The sequence below is a fragment of the Lonchura striata genome, chromosome 5 (assembly GCF_050655825.1).
Source record: "Lonchura striata isolate lonStrDom1 chromosome 5, ASM5065582v1, whole genome shotgun sequence".
NCBI classification, from domain to species: Eukaryota; Metazoa; Chordata; class Aves; order Passeriformes; family Estrildidae; genus Lonchura; species Lonchura striata.
In genome coordinates this window covers 53,626,139-53,646,367 of record NC_140707.1, presented here as the reverse complement: position 1 = coordinate 53,646,367, position 20,229 = coordinate 53,626,139, and the positions used below count along the sequence as shown (strand labels likewise).

Here is a 20,229-nt window from a genome sequence, read left to right as displayed (position 1 = left end):
CAAAATCCTTCTAGAATTGATTAAGGAAGGCTAAAGGAACTAACTAGCAAAAAAGGTCTGATCAGGCATGCCTTAAATTTTTAGAATTCATTCTTTTACTCCCTTAGAGCAAAAGGATTTTTTTTTAGAATTTCTTTAGAATTCATCTGTTTGCATTCTAATGCTCTTCCTCCCAGTTCAGGTCATAACTCATTATAGTAATTTCACTCCCATCAGCCCTTTCTTGTGGCTCACATTGACTGACTTGCATTACTGAACTGTATTTAGGAATTTTCTTTCAAATATGACTCTTCTGATGTTTGCCATCTATTATGTTTCCATGGTATGTACCACTCAGGTTGCAAAAAAAGTTAGACACAGTTATAACCCTGATGAAGCTTTACAGGGGGAGAACTTTGCAAATTTTCTCCTTTGATATTTTTTTTCAAATATAAACATTCACTGGCACTAGGATAATAAAAACCCACTACTTTAGTCAAGCCAGTTTAAAGAAAAGAGCAGGACTGATTCAAATAGCTGTCAAAGTACAGAATTTATCAAACTAGCAAACTAGAATATGTCTGTATGTCTGTGATGTTTCTCTGTTACAAACTAGAGAGTAGGACAGGAGTAGTTTAATTTTTAAACATTTTGCCATAGGCAATTACCAGAGAGGTGATTGCCTTATGCCTTAAACTGGAAGAACTTACAGGGTTAGAGATTCATTGCAAAGCCCATGGAAAGCATTTGCAGGCACTGAAGTCATATAAGGATTATCTGCAATTTCACTGAAAAAGGAGACAAAATATCACAATCAAACATCTGCCCAACAGAGCATCTGGAGAACAGCTTTGTTATTATTGTTCTCTGCCTTGATAATAAATAGAAGTTTAAAACATAATTATTTAAATCATTTAAATGTACTTTATTATTAATATATTATAAAATAAATAACATTGCCATATTTATTATATTATAAATTTAAGTCTATTTATTCAAATAAATAAGTTTAAAAATAATAACCTGTTATGTTATATCTAAGGCCAGAAGATACATGTAGGATGAAGAGTTGAGCATATTCCAGCACCCAGGAAGATAGCTTGTGAGGTAAATGTGTTTTGTAGTTCTGGTGAGGTGTGCCAGCCTGTGTGATAACTGGCTAATGTCACAGAAAGGTCTCTGGTCTCATGAGCCAGAGAATTAGCAGAGTGAGTAAACATTAGCTGCAGTGTCAGTGGAACAACCCACGTGGCTTTAGAGCTGATATCCTGCTCTCTAAATTCAGATGTCAGATATTACATTATTCAGGACAGAGGCATTTTACCTTACAGAAGTGTATCTAGCACATCTCTTTCACAAGTAAGTGAAATAACTTACTGATTTTTCTCACCTCTTATCCAAAGGAGTGTTTCACTACTCATTTCTTAAATACAATTTTTTAAAATCCTACTCTGCAGTCTTAGTAAATACTATGTATCTTCAGACCAAAATTCTGTTGTAACAAAAAAGAGAAAGGAAAACTAAATAGATTTACTGTTACTAAACTGGAGAAAGGAGAGAGGAAAAAGCTGGTAGAAACAAAGGGCAGAGCAAAGCCTTTGATTGCCCTTTTTCTGATTTTTTTCTGAATATTAGTATAGTCTGGGAATGAAAATATTTTGCAAAGGTTTATTTTTCTTCAGCTTACAGATTAGGAATGGCCTAATAAGGCCCATGCATAAAGTCCATGGGCTGAGAAGTCCTAACAATTACCCATGTGCCAGAAATAACTTAATTCCTTTTCTGTGCTACATTTGTGCATATATATGTGCTAACACTGAATCATTATTCTTCGCATTTATACTACAACCATTATTCGCATTATACTACAACCATTTTCATTCCAAGTAATTTTTCCTGATAGGTGGTTTCCACCACAATTTATTTGGGTTTGACTTTTTGCAGATTGGTTCATTTTTTTCTAAATATATGTTTACTTGTAAGTTGCTTGACCTCAAAGGCAAATAGTAACATAATGAATGGATTTCCCCCAAGCTATACCTTATTCATTATTTAGAAATCTATTATTTTTGAAGAACATTTTTTTCCTTGATTGAAGAAACAAAAATTCTTTAATTGAATAGCAATATTTAGAAACATATATAATAGAAATATCTTCCTTGAAAGTATAGATCCATTCTTTAAAAACTCTGTGCAGCAGATAAGACCTATATTTATCTTCTGTTAGTTACCGCTATAAAAAAAAAATATCAAGACAGAAGTAAAACAATATTTCGCTTTCTGCCACTTAGAAAGGCACTGAGTTAGTTGGAAGTAAGAACAAAGACGGTTGTATAAACTGCTTTGTTTCCTCTAGCCTGTTCAATTCTTGGTTCTCTCTGCTATGTAGAAGTAGATCTAGCAGAGTTTTCAATCCAAGCTGAAGCCCTTCTGATCTTTGAGAAACTCCCTAATAGTTCTTAAGATCTTAGTTATTACATCTCACTCAGAGCTCTGACTTGGGTTTTAATCTTGGAGGCCTACAGCCAAGGTCAATATGTGTTAGAACAAAGCTTATTTCTGCTCTCAGAAGATCCTTGGAAGGGAACATCTCACTGCTTCCTACAGGTCTATACTTTTTAGCAAAACAACCAGCATTTCTCTATTTCTTCGAGTTCATCTTGCCAGTGGCAGACCATGAATGCAGTGGGAACTGACCCTTCTTGACCAAAAACACTGCTTAGCAGCACTGAAACAAGGCCTGCAGTGGATCATCAATCACATCTTTGCAAATCACCTTCTAACATAACACTTCTCATTTTTAATTGCCTTTTGCCTAGCCCATCCAGCATTCAAGCCTCTTCCAGCTGAAAACTTCTACAATATAAGATTCCTAACTCTTCTCTGGGACCAAGAAGTGACCAAGATACTTTTACCTTGTGTCAGCCTGCAAGTATGTGTGGTACTCTTCCTCCTCAGCTTGATTACAAACCAAAATTCTAACTTAGATTAACACATGTGGATATTGTCTGTGCTTTTTAAATAACAAGAAACTCCTGCTTATTTTATTTGTTTTTGTTTTTGAAATGCCTCTAAGGATAATAGTGGGAGACCTCCTTGTCCCCATTCTCATTCTCATTCTCTTTCTTCAAGAAGTTGTTTTGCAATTTGCTTCACCATGCCAGCACAAATTTGTTTGAAGAATTTTGATAGGATGACTTGATGTTAGAAGGATGTATGCCAGCTCATACATCCTTCTAACATCACACAATTCTGACTTGATATTAATTCAGGTATTGCACAGCCATTGCAAAACAAAAACCAAAATAAAAGCAAAGGGCCTGTAGAAGTTGTGTATCATGAACGTGCTGTGTATCATGTCTCTAATTCAGGTCAAACGTGTAGTGCTAGGTGAGTTGGCGTTTTCTAGATTTGTGCTAATGATCATTGAAATATTGCTTGAGGAAAACCACTTTGTCAGAGTTAAATGATATTTTTCTCAAAACCAGAAACCTTCATTATAGGTTTTCTTGTGGTCTGAGGCTGGCAATATTCTAACCAGCTGTGAGGACAGATACTTACAGCAAAAAATTCACATCAAATGAATAGATCTTGTTGAGATCTGGAAATACTTTGAGTCCAGTATTAAAAATACCACTGAAAGACATGAGAAACAGAAAGAATTACTGCATCACTGAAGAACAACAAGCAATGTATTTGAAGTGTTTAACAGAGCAGGATGGTTATTGCATTCTCTCTATTGTCAATCAATTAATTTATAATCAGCTGTCCAAAACAGAAGGATTGAAGAACAATATTAAAAATTAAAAATGCCAGACTTACGATAAATGATAGAATCTAAAAAATGAGAACACATATTAATAAGACAGCCAAGCATATCTGCAGAGGGAAGCATCTTCTGAGGTTGATAGGAAGAAAATAATTAAAACTCTGGTTTATTTTAACTTGGGACATTAAAACCACTTCAGTTAGTAGTCTGGACCCCTGAATCCTCTATCTTTCATTGAGGCTAAGAGTTGTTCATATAGCTCTAAAAAGGGAAACTGTCTTAAAATGTGAAGTGCTTAAAGTCCATTCTTTATGAACTCCTATAGACTGAAAATAATTGTAGTTCTCAATTTTTAAAACTATTCTCCTAAAACGGAATTTTTTGCTACTTTATTTTTTTATTGCTTTCACATCTATAGGAAAAACCTGGACAAATCTTTCCTCCTTGCCACTGCCCCCACCACCAACACATGGAGCCCTTCTTTCAAATATTACTCAAAATCACAGAAGTTTCTTTAGGAAATCATGGGAAACTTTCAGGATTTCTTTCTGCCATAGAGGTCATATGAAATCAGGTATCTACAGGTGAGATTTTCACATTTGGCTGGCAGGTATGCTTTAAAACCCTGTGTAAATGTGTAATAAATACTAAATACATGTATATATCTGTTGTGTCCCTTCTTTCCTCTATTTCCTACAAAAATAGAGTAAGACAGCACTTAAGAAAAGAGCTAGCTGTGGAATTTTGCTATGGAATATCAGTGTGTTCTAGATATTTAATAGATAAAACAAATGGGAAAACTACTGATGAATTTGTGAATATGTTTTCCTTTCTCACAAAAGTAGTAAGAGTTCTGACCCCTGCCTGTGCTGGCTTTCTGTCATTAGAATGAAGAACAGGGGAAAAAATGACAGTCAGCTCCAAAATCAAATGCAAGCTAACAAAACTGCTATCATGTAAAGAGCCATCTGTGAGATTTAAGTGCCAATCTGTTACAGGTACTGAATACTTACAGGTATTTCAGAAGTGGGAGGTTCTTAAAGGCATTTGGATCTATGTAATCCAAGTTTCTAAGATTTCGAATTTCACTGTAAAAAGGAAGGAATATTGATAATTAATATTTAATAATGTATCAGAACAGAAATCAGCAATATTAAAATTAAATTTCAGGGAACTAACTCCTGCAACAAGCTTTTTGTACTGGATAGCACTAGCTCAAGGCCAGAGCAATCTTACAATGATGCATTATCATCTGGATAGGTGCCATCTTGCCATCCTGGGGACTGGCCTTTTGAAGCAAGAGGATAAGAAGTACCTAAGATTTGGTTACGAATCCTTTGTCTGCATGGTCCTAAAATCAAAACAAATATCCTGTGGTAATGGCTATTACTTTGAACATGGTGAGGCTTTTGAGTCTGCAACATTGAGTAAAAAGAACAAAAGTAAAATCTTCAGTCTTTTTATATAATAATCCTATCAAATTATAACCATCTATGCACCTTATAATTTTATGTACCATTTTTCTGCTTACTTTCTTCATGGGTCTGACAGTATTTTGTATTATTTTTTCCTGTGCCTTTTACAGAACTCAACAAGAGATGGCTCAGTGACGTAAATCAACTTTGTTCTGAGACTTGGACACAGCATTCACTACATAGGCATGCCCAGCAGTAGAGAGGATAGCATATCTCTTTGCTTTATAACAAGGCAAGACATAACATAGATTTCATTCCTTATATCTCCTGTCCACAGTTAAGTCTTTCAACACTTCTACCCAAGAGACAGCTTGGTCTGCAAATGGCTTTTTAGTCAGCACATGTTGAAAAACCAGCCTGACACTAATCACAGCTGTGGCCATGATGGTGCTTTCTGTAGGTGTGTTGGTGAGGCTGCTGCCCCTCCAGCCACCACCATCATTGCCAGGAGTCATTACTCTTCCTCATTTTTCTGAAATGTTTGTCTCTTCCTATAGTACAATTTCCCTCAATATTTCTAATTCCTCTGTTTTCTAGCAGATTTCTTTATTTTCTATCTATAACAACAACCAGCAGTCTGGCTGCATCAAGCAGACTCTACCGAAATTCTCAGTATTAATTAGATTCAAGAGACCTACCAATTTTCACATTTTATTTAAAAAGCCCTCCCCCATCACATGCATAATTTTAATTTCTTGGACTCTTTACTGATTCCAGAAGGGTATGGATGGTTTTGCATATTTCCTTCTATTTGTTTAAATCAGCTCTGGACACTGGTCTCATAACACTGCTGAAACAACTCTCAGCCTTTCTTAAAATAGAAACTATATTGAAAGAATGGTGCTAGGCTTCCTTCTGATACTAGCAGTGGAGCAATGGGTCTGAAGAAAACATTTCTAGCTATTTATAAAGGGAAATTTGATAAAGATGACAGATTTAGATGGTATGGTGGTGCAGGTTATGTGGGTGATCTTCCAGCCTTAAGTCAAAGAAGTGCTGCTACTGGACAGAGACCCAGTGGGCAGAAACCAGTAGTATTTAATTTACCATGGCCTAAGTGTGCCAAGTAATCTATATAATATAAGAATCAGAAAATAGGGATTTAAAACTACCTCTAACTCTGGAATTGTTTTAATAGGATAAAATCAACCCAGACAAGTTGTCTAAGAAATAGAAGTGAGAAAAGAGGCAGAAGTTAGTAGACAAATCACTATGTAGACACTGGTACAAAGACTTCAATCTCTCCATATATTGTTGTACTGACAAAACAGTTCTGCTTCACCTTTCTAGTCATAAGTTTTCTCTCTGTTTACTAAAACACTGCAGGGAAATGAGGATTCCCCTTTTACTTGCATGTTAAATTGATGTCATTAATTGCTCTAGTACTGCTACTATAGTGCTGCATTCAACTATTCACATCTGTTAGCTACTTTGAACTGTAGCTGTGTTTCCGTATTTAAAAGAAATTCTCTCAGTGTCAGTTTCTTGCTTCTCTCCAGTTATTTTATTAGTTATGTAGCTATCACATTCCCAACACTGGAATTTGCTTCATAAATGTTAACTGACATGTTTTTTCCATCAATGACTGCTTTCAAAATGCTGGACTTGTGAGCTTCCTGGCCTGATAATCCTCTGTGGACCAAGCATATTCCAGGGAAAGACAGTCTTCAGCCTTTAGCCTGGAAATGGATAATGCATTGGAGTATCAAAGAGTCTTCAGGTTTTGGTTTGTTGTTATTCATAATATTCTGCTTAAATTATTTGGATAAGGGTACTGGAAATAAGAATTCAAAATCAGCAGATGGTACTAAAATTAAAAGAACAAAATAATGTAATGAGACAATTTAAATTTATTAAGTAATTGGGCCATGAGAGGACATTTGCTGATTAAAAAAGGCAAATGAAAAGCTAATTAATCTGGGAATAAAATACTTTAAACAGCAAGATGAGACAACACAGTAATGAGAGAAAATCTTAAATAATGTGAGTGAGGGAATCAATATGATTCAACTGAACACTGGGAAAAGGTTTATATCCCTGCTGTTCAATTTTCTTGAACTGGTAATGCTTGGATTCAAAAAGAAGTATGCTTAATATATACTGTATTCATACTTGCAATTCATCCTACACTTTGTATTGCAGAGGTGCCTTAAAGCCCAAAAGGAAGAAGAGGGCCATTGTGGAGCAGACAGCCAGGCTTAGAAGTGTCTTGTCAAAACAGATGAGAGAGGTATAAAAATAAAAGGCGTTTTGACAAGAGTGAGTTTTACACTTAAAAAAAAAGAGGATGGAAATCCAATCTTCCCTACTTCTAGTCCAGTCAAATGTGCATCCTGCATTTGACTGGCCTGAATATGTGGCCTCTCATTTTATCTGGATGAAAAGGAGAAAGATCTTGTGTGCCGTGGGTAAATGCAGGTAACACCAAGATGACCATGACACACAGCTGAAATGCAAAGAGTAGATTCATTCCATCATCTTGCTGGCTGGAGGATTCAAAAAAATCAAGTAGAGACACATGGACTGCTAGGCTCATATTAGCAGGGACAAAACACACTGATGCCTGAGTGCTCCTTACATATCAAAGGGGGCCTGGAACACATGCAAATCTTCACTGGGCTGTGTTTTACAATCTCCTGCACTTCTTATCTCCTTACCCTGCTTACAAAGAGGCTCCAATTCTATAAGAAGAATGCTTTGAAGTCTTTCACAATTTTCTGTTATCTTGTGAGAAAATTTCATTTCTTTAGTAGACAAAAAATAACCAAAACAAACACAGATATATGAATTCTCTGACACTGTTTTCTAACATCTCTTCATTGCAAGTTTGGTTTCTGAAAGAAAACAATTCTAATCTGATTTATTTTTCTCTCGTCTTGCCAATCTTCTCTTTTCCAACCCTTGCCTTCCCACAGATCTTCAAATTCATTTCCATTCATGAACTGCACTGCTGTCCTTGTTTTAAATACTCAGACACAATTAGACTTAGAGTACTGGAAGGAATTCCTCCATAAAATCACAGATTTAAAGTGTATATATTGCTCCATTAATATTAGAGCCCATGAAGTTAAGCCTGTAAGGAGGAAAGATATTTGAATAGTTCTGATCTCATCAATTAACAGGACAAACTGCATTTCACAATTTCTTTTACAGTAATCAATCATGAGTAATATACTCAAAGGCACATAAATGTTATATGACTGTAATTTTCAAATCAAAAGACTGTTATGGTGTAAAGATTAATTCCAAAAAGTCCATAAAGATAGAGGAACATGTTGATTATCAGTAAATTCATTAAACAGCATTTGTACTTTTATCATTTGACTTCTATGAATTGGTGAGTTAAAAATATTGAAACTCATGAAATTAAAAAGTTATGGTTCTTTAAAAAGCAGGTCTAGGAAAACTATTAGTAGTTTAAGCTGCCTAAAATACCGAAAAAGCCAAAGAGTATACTTAAAATGCCTAATAAGCTAGTTTCCAGAAATCTAAGTGTCTGTGAGAGCTGATTTTAAATTACTTTTGATACACAAACTTTTGCGTGTCAAAACCCAGCTTTGACACGCTGTACAAATAGAACAATCATGGCATACAGCAGTGTTAAAATTCTGAGTCCTTCTGGGCATTAAGTGCTTTTAAGATATCAGAAAACCTGAGACAGTTAGTAGGTATTTTTATTGACCATTGATGCAAAAAGGCAAAAGGTGCACTGAACAATCATTTCACTTTTCAGTCCTAACTGAACTAACTTAGAGATGCTCATTAAAAAAAAAAAAAGTATGGTGCTACTTACCCACAAGCTAAGAGAGTGGAGTACTTACAAAAGTATTCAAAGTTGCTTTACAAACTCTATTCTTGTAAGTACAGAAACCATTTAAAAACTGGCTTATTTGTGCTTTAAAAAACACTTGATGTTTGAAATTTTACTTCTGGCACTCAGACTAGGAATTAAAAATTTACCAGGTCACAATCAAATCACCACCTGACTGTCCAAGAACAGCAATTCACTTTTCCTTTTTAATGAAAACACACAAAAAACTTCATTGCATCAAGAATGGATGTGCAGAGAAAGTCCCTTGATGATATAAAGATATGTGTCAAGACTTACAAATAACTCTGAGCTTATCTTTAGTTGCAAAGCTATAACTACTTTCAAATCCAAATTAATCTAAAAATGAAACTAATAGTAAGAACTATTCAAATATTGGGCTAATTAATTAATTGAGACATATGTTTGCCAGCTAACTTTCAGAAAGGTTAATATGCTACTTAAAATTCTATCCAAATTTGGTAACATTAAAAGAAGCACAAACATTTACCTATTTAAGTGGAATCTAAATTTTGTTTACCAGATGTGTTTTTCATACCTGCCTTGCAATATTGATACATTCTTGAGTCTGTTTAAGCCCAAAATTCAGAAATTGCAAATCTGGCTTTAGAGTATCAATATAACCATGTTATATTGTGCTGAGATACCTACAAAGACTAAGGATATCCAGGTCAACAATTGTGAAATGTTTTAAATAATCTTTTTTTCATTGTCTTGTAATAACCTGGGTCCTCCTCTCTACCTTCTGAGACTTAGTAGCTACTTTACCTTCTCTCACTTGTGCATCTACTTCCATGTTTTATTCTCCCCCTGCAGCCAAACCATCCATGTTATTTCATCTGCATGCACCTGTTAAGCCTTTGCACACTGGCCCCAGAAAACTGGCTCAGGCTCCAACAGTCTACTCCCTACCTCCAGATTGCATATTTTAAAAAGATTTTTTTGCACAGCACTTATCCCAGCTCTGAAATTCTTGCATGTACACAGTACTCCCCCACAAATCTCTTCAGTCTTCCTCTCCAGTTGCTTCTCTCTTCTTCTTGCAGTGCTGAATCCCATGGCCTGGCATCACGAGCTATCCAAGAGAAGTGCAGCCCTCACCCAGAGGATGCTGGGGCTGCTCTGGCCCTTGGTTCCGTCTCAGTGCAGAGCTGCAGAGTCCCCCACCAGCTCTCCAAATTATGTCACATATATGAGGGCAAGGCACTTGAACCATAACCTTTGGCCTTGTTCCCAAGTGCTGAGAGGGCTTTTTATAAGGTAGTATAACTCATATGCTTTATGAGTTAAGAGAAGAAGAGTAGGGAGACCAGGGGAGGGCGAGCCAGACACAGAGAAAGGAGAAAAAGAAATAATGAGGTTCTGAGCTTCTGTTTGCAGGAATGTCTTCCTGAGAAAGAGGCACTTAATTACAACAGGTTTCTATTTAGTGTAATGTTACAAAGCTTCAGTTCTACTAGTAAGGCAATTACACAGAGACACTGATTGTTAATCAGACCCTTTCACAATTTCATTTACAAAAAATGCATACTAATGTAATTGTATGAGAGAGAGCTGAATTCGTAAACAGATGTACTTAAAAAAGGTAAATACAAAAAGAAGAAACAAGAAACCATTGTGAGACCAATTTAACACAATGGGGGAGAAAAAAAAAACCAAGAAGTTTGTTCTTTATTTATATCCTCATAGAGTGGAAATTTTGCCATTAATTACCAGCAAAATGAGATGTGGCTCATTAAAATACAGCAGGTGGTCAGTATCCTTAGTTTGCAGAAGTTGCTCAGTACTTGAAAGGCATAGATGCATAAAAATATGACCTATGTCTAAAGAGCTGAGGTCTGGAAGGAGCAGAAAGTCAGGACAGAGGCACATGTACCAAATAAGGACTGAGAAAATGGGTTGCTGAAGATCAAGGCTGAAGTGCACTAACTAAGCATGGCAGGCAGATCATAATGAACACAGGATGCCTATTCACATAACACTTGGCTTAAAGCAAAGCATTAGTTTCTCCCTTACACAAACACTGAACTTTCTCTTGAAAAATTCTCATGTCTAAAAACAAATGTTTTGAGAATGAAACTGTATGTATAAGTTTCAGGGCAAAAAGATTATTTACATAAAGCTGCACTTTATGAAAGTTCAAAGAAAAACAAGTTGCAAAAATAAAACTCTGTGAAATGACTTTTCAAAACTGTTAATCTCAACCTCCTTTAAAGTACTTTGTGATAATCTTAACCTAGTATTATTTTAGCAATAATACTTTAAGAATACTATGTAAATTGAGAACATTAAATTAATGCTTAGCACAAGTTGCACATTTATCCCTGTATTATCCTGCTGTTTGGAAAGTAAATCAAACTCAACAGTGATAGGTTTTAACAAATCAGGAGTTATAGAAATAATTCACAAAAATTATCAATCTATAAATTGCTTTCTTTCACAGCTTGTATGCAACTGCCTAACTTGCCAGATACTTAGATATTCCTTGATTAAATTATACATGTGCCTTACTTCCAAACAGATTTTATAAACCTGGTAAGCACTTTTAAGTGGTAGAGGTGACCCTTCTTTGTGGACTATCTGCAAAGTCTTGGGGTTTTCCTATAACTTTTGTGAGCAGAGTTCTGATGTCTTGTTCTATGTGATATGTTTGGCTCTTGTGCAGAAAAAAGTTATCTTGTATGTCTGTCTACAGTTTCTGTTGGAAGTGCTTTACAAGAAATACAAGGGGTCCCACACTACCATACCCTTGTGTAGTGGAACAGGAAGCATTTCCTCCGTGGCCTCCCCACAAGCCTGTGCCAGGGCTGACATGAGAGTAGGTGCCTGTGAACTCTGGTGACTCCTGCACAGACCTGCAGCTTCCCAGTCATGGACAACACATCCAGGCCCGGAGGCTGGAGTGGGTGTGATCTTGGAGCTTTCTGGAGCATTTTATCTTTAATTTCTAATATGGTGAACCACAAAAGAAGCACCATAAGATGAATTTGTAGTGCATAGTAGAAGATGCTTAATTTATTGTTGATAAAATGTGCTGCCAGTAAATGTTTTATTAAATGTTCATTTGTGTTAAACAAGAAATTTTAAAGACACAACAACTATGAGAGAGGAAGAGAGAACATGGACACGACCAGCTTAGGAATAAAACATCTACAGAATAGGAAGTGATATTATAACCAAAGGTAAGTACTGATATCACACCAAAGCCTTGCTGTGAAAGTTGGGAATACTACTGGAGCATTTTGTTGGCCTGAAGCAGATCTCAGGATCCTCACATTCTGCTTCTAGATATGCCAGTCAGGTTCATATACTCTAGAGGAGTCACATTTTCCAGCATTAGTTTCTCTCTTTATCTTCATTAACAATAATTATATGTTTCTCCTGTAACTTTGTTAGTCTTTCTGATTCACACTGTGTAAAGTAAAAGGAAAAAAAATAATAGAAAATACAGCAGTGTTAAATCATCATCTAATTCAATCTGTTTCCCTGAGTGAAGATTAAATAGATCTATGGAATTTCAGATCATAAAGACCTAAAGGCCTGCAGTGGTAGAGACAATGTCTTCAGGAAAACAATTCTAGTGTTTATTTACACCAGCCATAGGAATATATTTCCTAGAGGCTGCCATGAATCTCGTCTAATCAACTTTAACATTATTATCACTTTTACAAGCATTAGTGTGAAAATGGGTGGTAGCTTTCACCTCTTGCAACAATCTTAAAAAATAAATCTGCCTCTGGCATGTTTTCTTTCTGGACACAAGACTTTTCTCTGACCATGTTTTCTGGATCCATGGTGATGAACAGTCCTCTCCCATGGAATCTCTGCAAACAAAAATCTCTGAAATATGCCAAACTGTAATTCAGCTGAGCTTTACAACAGTGGCACACTTCCCAATCCCTCTTTGGATCAGTAATGGAAACATGGAAGAGTACCAGATATGGGATGGATCCTATGGAGCTCTCTACTCAATCCATTGCATTCTCATTTTGACAGGGCTGTGATGGGTGACAATTCTCTGGATTCATCCCACCAGTTCTGTAACTGCCCTTAGAGTGTCACTTGGTGTGGATTGGTCTGAACATGAGAACAAAAAGGTGCAAAAACACTTCTCAGAAGACTTTTTCCACAATATTCTTGTTCCATTTCATAACCATATAAACAAACTTCATTTTACTAGTGCACTTTCAGAATGATTACTCATTCTTCATGTCTCCAGCTAGTGCTATTTTGCTTTGTGCTTTGGTCCTTCTGATTTTATTTCTGATGCTTATATTACTGTTTTACCTGCAGTAAATTGACAGAAATAATTCTTAGTTGCCATTTTATTTCAACTTGACATCAAGTTCATGATGCACTCCCACTAGTTTCTCACTACATTACCTAAATTTCTATGGGAAGACACAGAAGGAAACCAAACAGGTGTATGGAAAACAAGCACAATGAAATAAGATCAAAAAAGAGACAGACTGACCCACATTATGAAGAAAGGAAATGAAAAAAGGTATATTTAGCTACATAGGAGACAGGAATGATGAACATCATAATGTATGCTACTTTCACACATTCCAAATTTATCTTATCGCTATATTAATTTATTTAATTACAATACTTACATGTGAGTGACTTTGCTTAAACTGTTGAAGGAATGGGCCTCCAGACTCTGAAGTGTTTCATCTATAGAGATGTAACTAAACACCAGCAAACAGAAAAATACACAGGTCTGAGACACTGGGAAGCCACAGCTAGTGCCCATGGTGCCCCTTCATTTGGCATCTCATTATTTTTCTCATCCAGCTATGATGACACTCAGAAAGAGAGCAGGATTTTAATCAGATCAATGCTTGGCACCAGCCATGAGCCCCTCTCCCAGCCCTTATTTTCTTCCTTCTCCCTCTCTCCACCTTCGCTTTTTTCTAACCTCAGCATCCCCTGTATTGCTGCCCATCAGCTGCCCCTGTTGTCCTCTGCTGCTGCTGGAGAGCAGCTCAGTGACATGTGGGGCACTTCAGGAGAGGACAACCAGGAGCAGGTAAGGCAATGGAAACTGAGGTGAGGCTGTGCTGCAGGAGCTGGCACTGGGGAGCACAGGAGGTGCAGGTACATGTGAGCTGTGTGGTGGCAGTGGCAGTGGGACAGCAGGGTGCACAGGGTGGGAAAGGCACTGTGTTACACAGGGGAGTTGTGCTTTACATGGGGCTGCTGGCAGAGAGCTCTGTGGGATGCCCCTTTGTGTGGAGAAGCTGTGGAGAAAGCACTTTGAGGAGCTACAGACCGGGTGTTTGTGAGATACTCATGAATGTGACCCCAAAGCCTCATCCTAAACCCAGAAAAAATGTTCCTTATCCTTCACCTTAAAAAAACTGGATGTTCAATATGTCCTAAGTCAGCAGAAAACACCAGGTGAAGCCCTTACACCAAGATGTAGTGTATTTGCCTTATTAAGAGTGTAAACCAGAAACTTCAATTACATTTGAATATCCTATAAAACTTCTTTTATTCAATAACGCCTTTCTGACAATTAGCTTTGCAATTAAGCACATAATTAAAATGTTTTTCTCTCATGTGGGAAAGCAGCACAGGGAGAAAAAAATCTCTACTTCTGGCTATCAAGAGTACACAGACATGCATTCATTTAAGAGAAATTGTAGCTTTAAATTTTTGTTTAAACAAAGTTCATAAAGAGGACAACTAAATTTTCTGTTCAGTACAGATAAAAAAACATGTTTATTTGTGGAAATCATATAAGTAGACACCATATAGCAAAACTAACTGCTGTATTTTGAACATTAAACACAGTATATATTCCCCTGTTGAAACTTCAGAACATTTTCTAGATCAATTTGCAAAACCAGGAATGATCTGGTAATTTTCATTGCAGTTTTCATTGCACAGAAATTATGGGCTGAGAGAGGCAAATGAGATGTGGTACATTAGAGGCCAAGACATACACATAAAAGTTGTAGTAAAAACACAGGTGCTGATTCCCTAAACTGAAGTTTTTATCAAGAGGGTGGGAGTTCATGTTTTGTAGTAGGAGTAATGCTATAAGAAATATCCAGATGGGCATTGACACTATTCAAATTTAAATTGTCACTGGAGCTTTTGGAGCCAAAGAAGGGCTGACACCCTTTTATATTGAATCAAACTCTGTTCTAAACTAAGTTTATCCTTTTTATATATAATACTATGCATCATTTGAGGGATATTCCTCCCTCTCCAAAAGAACCCTAAACAATACCCCATCTATCTGATTAAGCTGAGATGCACAGATATCCAAGAAGAAATACTTAAAAGGATTTTAGGAAGTCTTTGTTTCAGTATACCTGGATTAAACTATTAAATATAATAGGCAGACCATGTTCCCCCAAAGACCTTTTTAATGAACTCTTAAATGGTAATCCTCAGCTATTCAGGCAAAGCTCATATAGAATTGAGACTTGCATGGGAGATCAAGGGCAAGAATTCCTATTGCTACATTAGTAACAAACAGCTGAACAAGAAAAAAAAAATGGGCCTGTTGCTTAATTAGGCGGCTTAATTAGTTAACAGTGGCCACAGATAAAGCTGAGCAGCAGGTTAAGTTAGAGCCCTGTGCATTCTGTTGGATTGTATGAGCAGACTGATGTCTCTTCTAAATTACACGGCTCTGATTCTGGGGAGGTGGCAGAGAAATTCACTGCATCACACAGACATGCACAGGCTCACAGATTACGGGCCAGCAACAAAGAACCAACAAATGTGGGACAACTTTTTCTCAAGACTGCTGACGTCAAGGAGCAGTACAGTGCAAGGGCAGCTGTTGAGGAATCCATCCAGCCCAGGTAGCTGGGTTTGCACTGCAGGGTGAGCTCTGGGTGGGAGGAGCCCGAGGCCAGGGCCATGAACTGGTGCTGACCCTCTGCATAACAAAGGGGTCCTTTGGCCCAGCCTGCTGAGGGGCACAGAGACACAGCAGGAGCCAAGGACCACCGACACTGGGGCACTTAAATTGCGAGGGTGTAAAACCCCAGGGATTCCTTTGTTTGTTTCCTTTTATTTAGTTATTAAACCATTAAAATATCTGGACATCTGAGACTTTGCTATGGGAAATGTGGGGTCGAGCTGGTATTGGTGTGAATGGGACTCTCAGAGTGGCTCCTGCATGGTTGGACAGGTGAGTTTCCTTAACATAGCCACCTTCAATGGGACAAATGTAGATGCAGCTGGTTCTGCTTCTGTGGATTATATCCATGCATATGTTTGCACAGAAAGGAAGTGACACAATGGAAGTCTCTCTTACATCACACAAGTATTAATGTTTTGGAAAGTCCATCTATAGTCTAGAAATGTCCCTGGTCTCCAGTGAGTTGTGCTACAAATCATGCTGGCAGCTAGAAACACATTTTTAGCCAGAACCGGCAACTAAATATGTTAATTTGTTATGAATGAAATTATTTCCTGTAATTTGCAAACTAAAAAATGTTTTATAGCTTTATTTATCACATCAACTTTAATAAAGGAGGAGTGGTCTTGTTCACAAATGTACAGAATGCCTTCCTATAACTGGTTCAGGTTATAAACAATAGAATTATTACCTTCAATTCTAAAATGTAAGTGGTGAGGTAGCAACGTACCCTAATATTTTCATTTCATAAATTTTTACACACAAAGACAGAATTTTGGAGAAGGAGAGTAATTTTTAACAAAAATTTAAAAGAATATATCAGAAACTGAACAGAACTTACATCCTAGAGATGTTGGGGAGATTGGAAAAAGCATCACTTGGAATTTTTCTTAGATGAGTCTCCAAAAATCTCCTAGAGAAACAAAAATTTGGCAGTTAATATCCTTTGGTGACTATTTAAGATTAAAAGGTCCTACACAGCTTCAGCTCTGCTCTAATATTTTTGTTCTTATCTTGCCTTTTCTCCGTGTTGTCATCTTTGCCTCATTTCTATTCCTGTTTCATTATGTGGCTTGTTTTTTTTGGTGTGAGCAATCAATCTGAACTGCAGCTGTCTGCATCATCCCTCCCAAGAACTCAGGAGTTGGTGGTGACAATGGACTTTCTGAAACTCCAGAGCATGGCCAGCAAAACATATTTGCCCACTGAAGTTATTGAAGTATTAAGAGAATTCTTTTAGTCATTTCAGTCTCCACAGTGATATCCAACACTTCTTTCTGAGCAAAAAATTCAGGCATGTCAGCCAAAATTGAATTTGAGCACTTGCATCTACCTCCCCAGAATTCTCCATTTTCTTTGTAGTTAATAGTACATTCTTCCACCTCAAACATCTCATGTGGGGGCGGCATGTACCTTACCCATGTGTAGGAGATTTTGGAAAAACCCACAATATTTGAGGGAGATACTTATCAACAGCCAAGCTCTTAACAGAATGAATCTCCATCAGACTCACTCCTCTAAATAAGAAAGAAGGAAATGCTTTCGAAAATCAGCCTATAATAGCTGTTAAACTTATAGCTACAACCTGGTTTTGTTAATCTTTGGTTTTCCAATACAGTTTGGGAATACACTTACAGAACATCCAGTCAATGAACAGTTTGAAGAATAATCAAGAATGATGATAAACTTTTCCCCAGCTGCTATTTAACAATGGTTAAAGAAAAAAGAAACAAATTAGGATGATTTCCTAATTCTGTTTTGTTTCACAATGCCAAGTATCTGATTACTACAATTATATTTGATTTACATAGACAAATATATTATAATCTTGAGACTTATCAAGCTTCTGGAACTTGCATACAAGAAATAAAATTGTAGAAATATATTTTAATAATACAATATATGTAGAAATCTCCAAGGTTTTGTCTTGAATTAAAGTATAAATTAGGAGAATGTACATTTCTATAATCCCAAGGGAAGAATCTACTTCCCCAGTCTACTCCATATACATGTTACAAGAATGAGTAAAGACTTCTACTTTTTCAACAGTGGGTTGATGTTTGTCCTGACCTCTATACACCTGGCTCCAAACAAGCCCCCAGCCACGGGAATGTCAATTGGTCCAGAGGTTATGTCCATATAGATGTTATTTGAACATCCACAGCAGTATCAGTGATGTTACTTCCGTAAGATATATTAGAGAAATAAATATATATTTTACATAGTTGCCTCTTCATTTTAAAATAATTTTTAAATGCATGTCTACAAAACACAATAAGTAAATACACACCACCCAAAGATTTTCAGATTTAAATGATATGATTTATAATTTGAATCATGTCAACAAAAGCTTTATGTATTTTAATGAACTATTCTCCACCAATACAGAAGGGAAAATTTACCATATGTCAATATGAAACAGAGTTTGTCAATTTGAAACAAAGTAAAAAAAAATATATTCAAAATTCTTTTTTTTCTGAGAAAATTGTAACAAGCAGTGACTTTCTAGCTTTTATATAGGAGAAATAAACATGACAACAAAGTAATGGCTAGGTAAACAACTATTGGCACACTCATTTTTAGTTTTTTTAGATCCAATTCAATCCAACACAAAAATATATGTTTTAAATTATTCTGAAATAAATACATTGTAGTCTTTCTGTTGGTGCAAAAATAGCTATAAAAAGGCATTTCAAATATTGAAATTCGTGCTGAGCTTATCAGAAGATGATTACCACCTAGTGTCCAATGCTAGTATTACCAATGTAATCGGAATGAGGGAAAGATTCACACAGCAAAGGAACTTTGCAAGTAGAGAATCACTTCTGAACATGCAAGACTACATAGCTGCTTTTGTACAACTAGCAGTCCAACAGAATAACATAAAGTATCCCTCAAAACTGGCCCAGCCCTAAGAAATGAAATAAATACTAGATTCCTTCAAAATGAAATTGTACCAGTCAGTGTTTGGGACAAGTAGGTACTGAAAGTAAGCTCTTCCTGCTAATGTATCCTCTTCCTGCAAACTGAGGTACGTATGGGCACTCTTAGACTGACAGGCAAGAATTTACCTTGGTTACTTGTCAATTTATAGCAAATAGAAAACACCAATCCACAATGATGAAGCTTATCCTTGCTCTATTTGTGATCATCCAGTGCCTCTGACTGGATTTGAGTAAAAAAGACTTAACAGGAAGGAATGATCCCATTCTCAGTCAGTTTTCAGATGACACCAAGATGGGCAGGAATGCGGATCTGCTGGAGGGTAGGAAGTCTCTGCAGAGGGTCCTGTACAGGCTGGAATGATGACCCAAGGCAACTGTATGAGGTTTCACACAGCAAAGTGCCAGTTTGTGTTCCCTCCCAGCTCCTTGTGCACCTCCAGCCGGGTAGGGTAGTATGAGAAGCAGAAAAGGCTGTGGCTCTCTAAGCACTGCCCAACAATAACTAATACATCCCTGAATCACCAACTGTTTTCCAGCACAAATACAAATCAAATCCAATCCATAGCACCATACTTGGTACTATGAAGAAAATTAACTATTTTTCCAGTCAAAGTCAGGTCACTTCTCTGCAACTTTTTTTTTTTTTTTTTATTTGTTCCCAGACCTCTTAAGTCCTTTGCCTGAGGAAATGAAGCATTACCTGGAGAATAGACCAAAGAAAATCTGAAGTGTACTGGACATACAGCAATCTATGGGACCAGAAATGTTGCACCTAAGGGCAGTGAGGGTGCTGGCTGATATCATTCTGAGGCTACCCTATCATCTTTGAAATGTCATGGTGATCAAGGGAGGTTATGTCTGAAAAAGAAAAGCAGCATGCACGTCTTCTAGTGAGGCAAAAAGGAGGATATGAGGAAACACAGGCTAGTGGCTGCTATGTAGTTAATTTTTGTGTGCAAGTAATTTTATACATTTGAATGTCCTTTTGCAGGTGCTATATACATGATCAGAAGCAAAAAAAAAAAAAAAAAATCCTTTTTTTCATCTATATTCCTATTTTAATAATTCCTACCATTCAGTTTGACTTTTTGACTTCTGCCGAGCAGCTGGCAGCAATTTTAGGCACTTAGTGGTTCTCTGATTAAATGCAATAGTAGCCAGCAATTACTGCCTATTCTTACTCTCTTTCCCTTTAGGAAGTGAGCCTCTTCAGACTGCTCTTTGCTGAAATTTCATGGCTCTGTTTGAACTTTCTTTGCAACAATTTATAGGCTTTTAGTTCAATATTTCAGAAACACAACTCTTCTCTATTGTAGTTAGAGTACATTTTATAGCAGGCTATCATA

General features: G+C 36.7%; 1 protein-coding gene and 1 long non-coding RNA gene across 3 annotated transcripts in view; one reads left to right on the top strand and one right to left on the bottom strand.

Moving 5' to 3' along the window:
- TSHR (thyroid stimulating hormone receptor) overlaps positions 1-20,229 on the bottom strand; it is a 46,422-nt gene that overhangs the window by 18,395 nt on the left and 7,798 nt on the right. The window contains exons 2-6 of one of the 2 annotated variants that reach the window (XM_085580610.1): positions 16,780-16,851; positions 13,669-13,743; positions 4,762-4,836; positions 3,541-3,615; positions 690-767 (exon numbers count right to left, since the gene is read on the bottom strand). In XM_085580610.1, coding sequence (XP_085436736.1) covers positions 690-767; positions 3,541-3,615; positions 4,762-4,836; positions 13,669-13,743; positions 16,780-16,851 — 375 coding nt within the window. The remainder of the gene's footprint in view (positions 1-689; positions 768-3,540; positions 3,616-4,761; positions 4,837-13,668; positions 13,744-16,779; positions 16,852-20,229) is intronic. The other variant, XM_085580609.1, reaches the window with a different exon arrangement.
- LOC146767375 (uncharacterized) lies at positions 764-17,617 on the top strand. The gene is made up of 2 exons (XR_014955708.1): positions 764-4,332; positions 5,334-17,617. It is a non-coding gene; the product is annotated as an uncharacterized LOC146767375 (long non-coding RNA).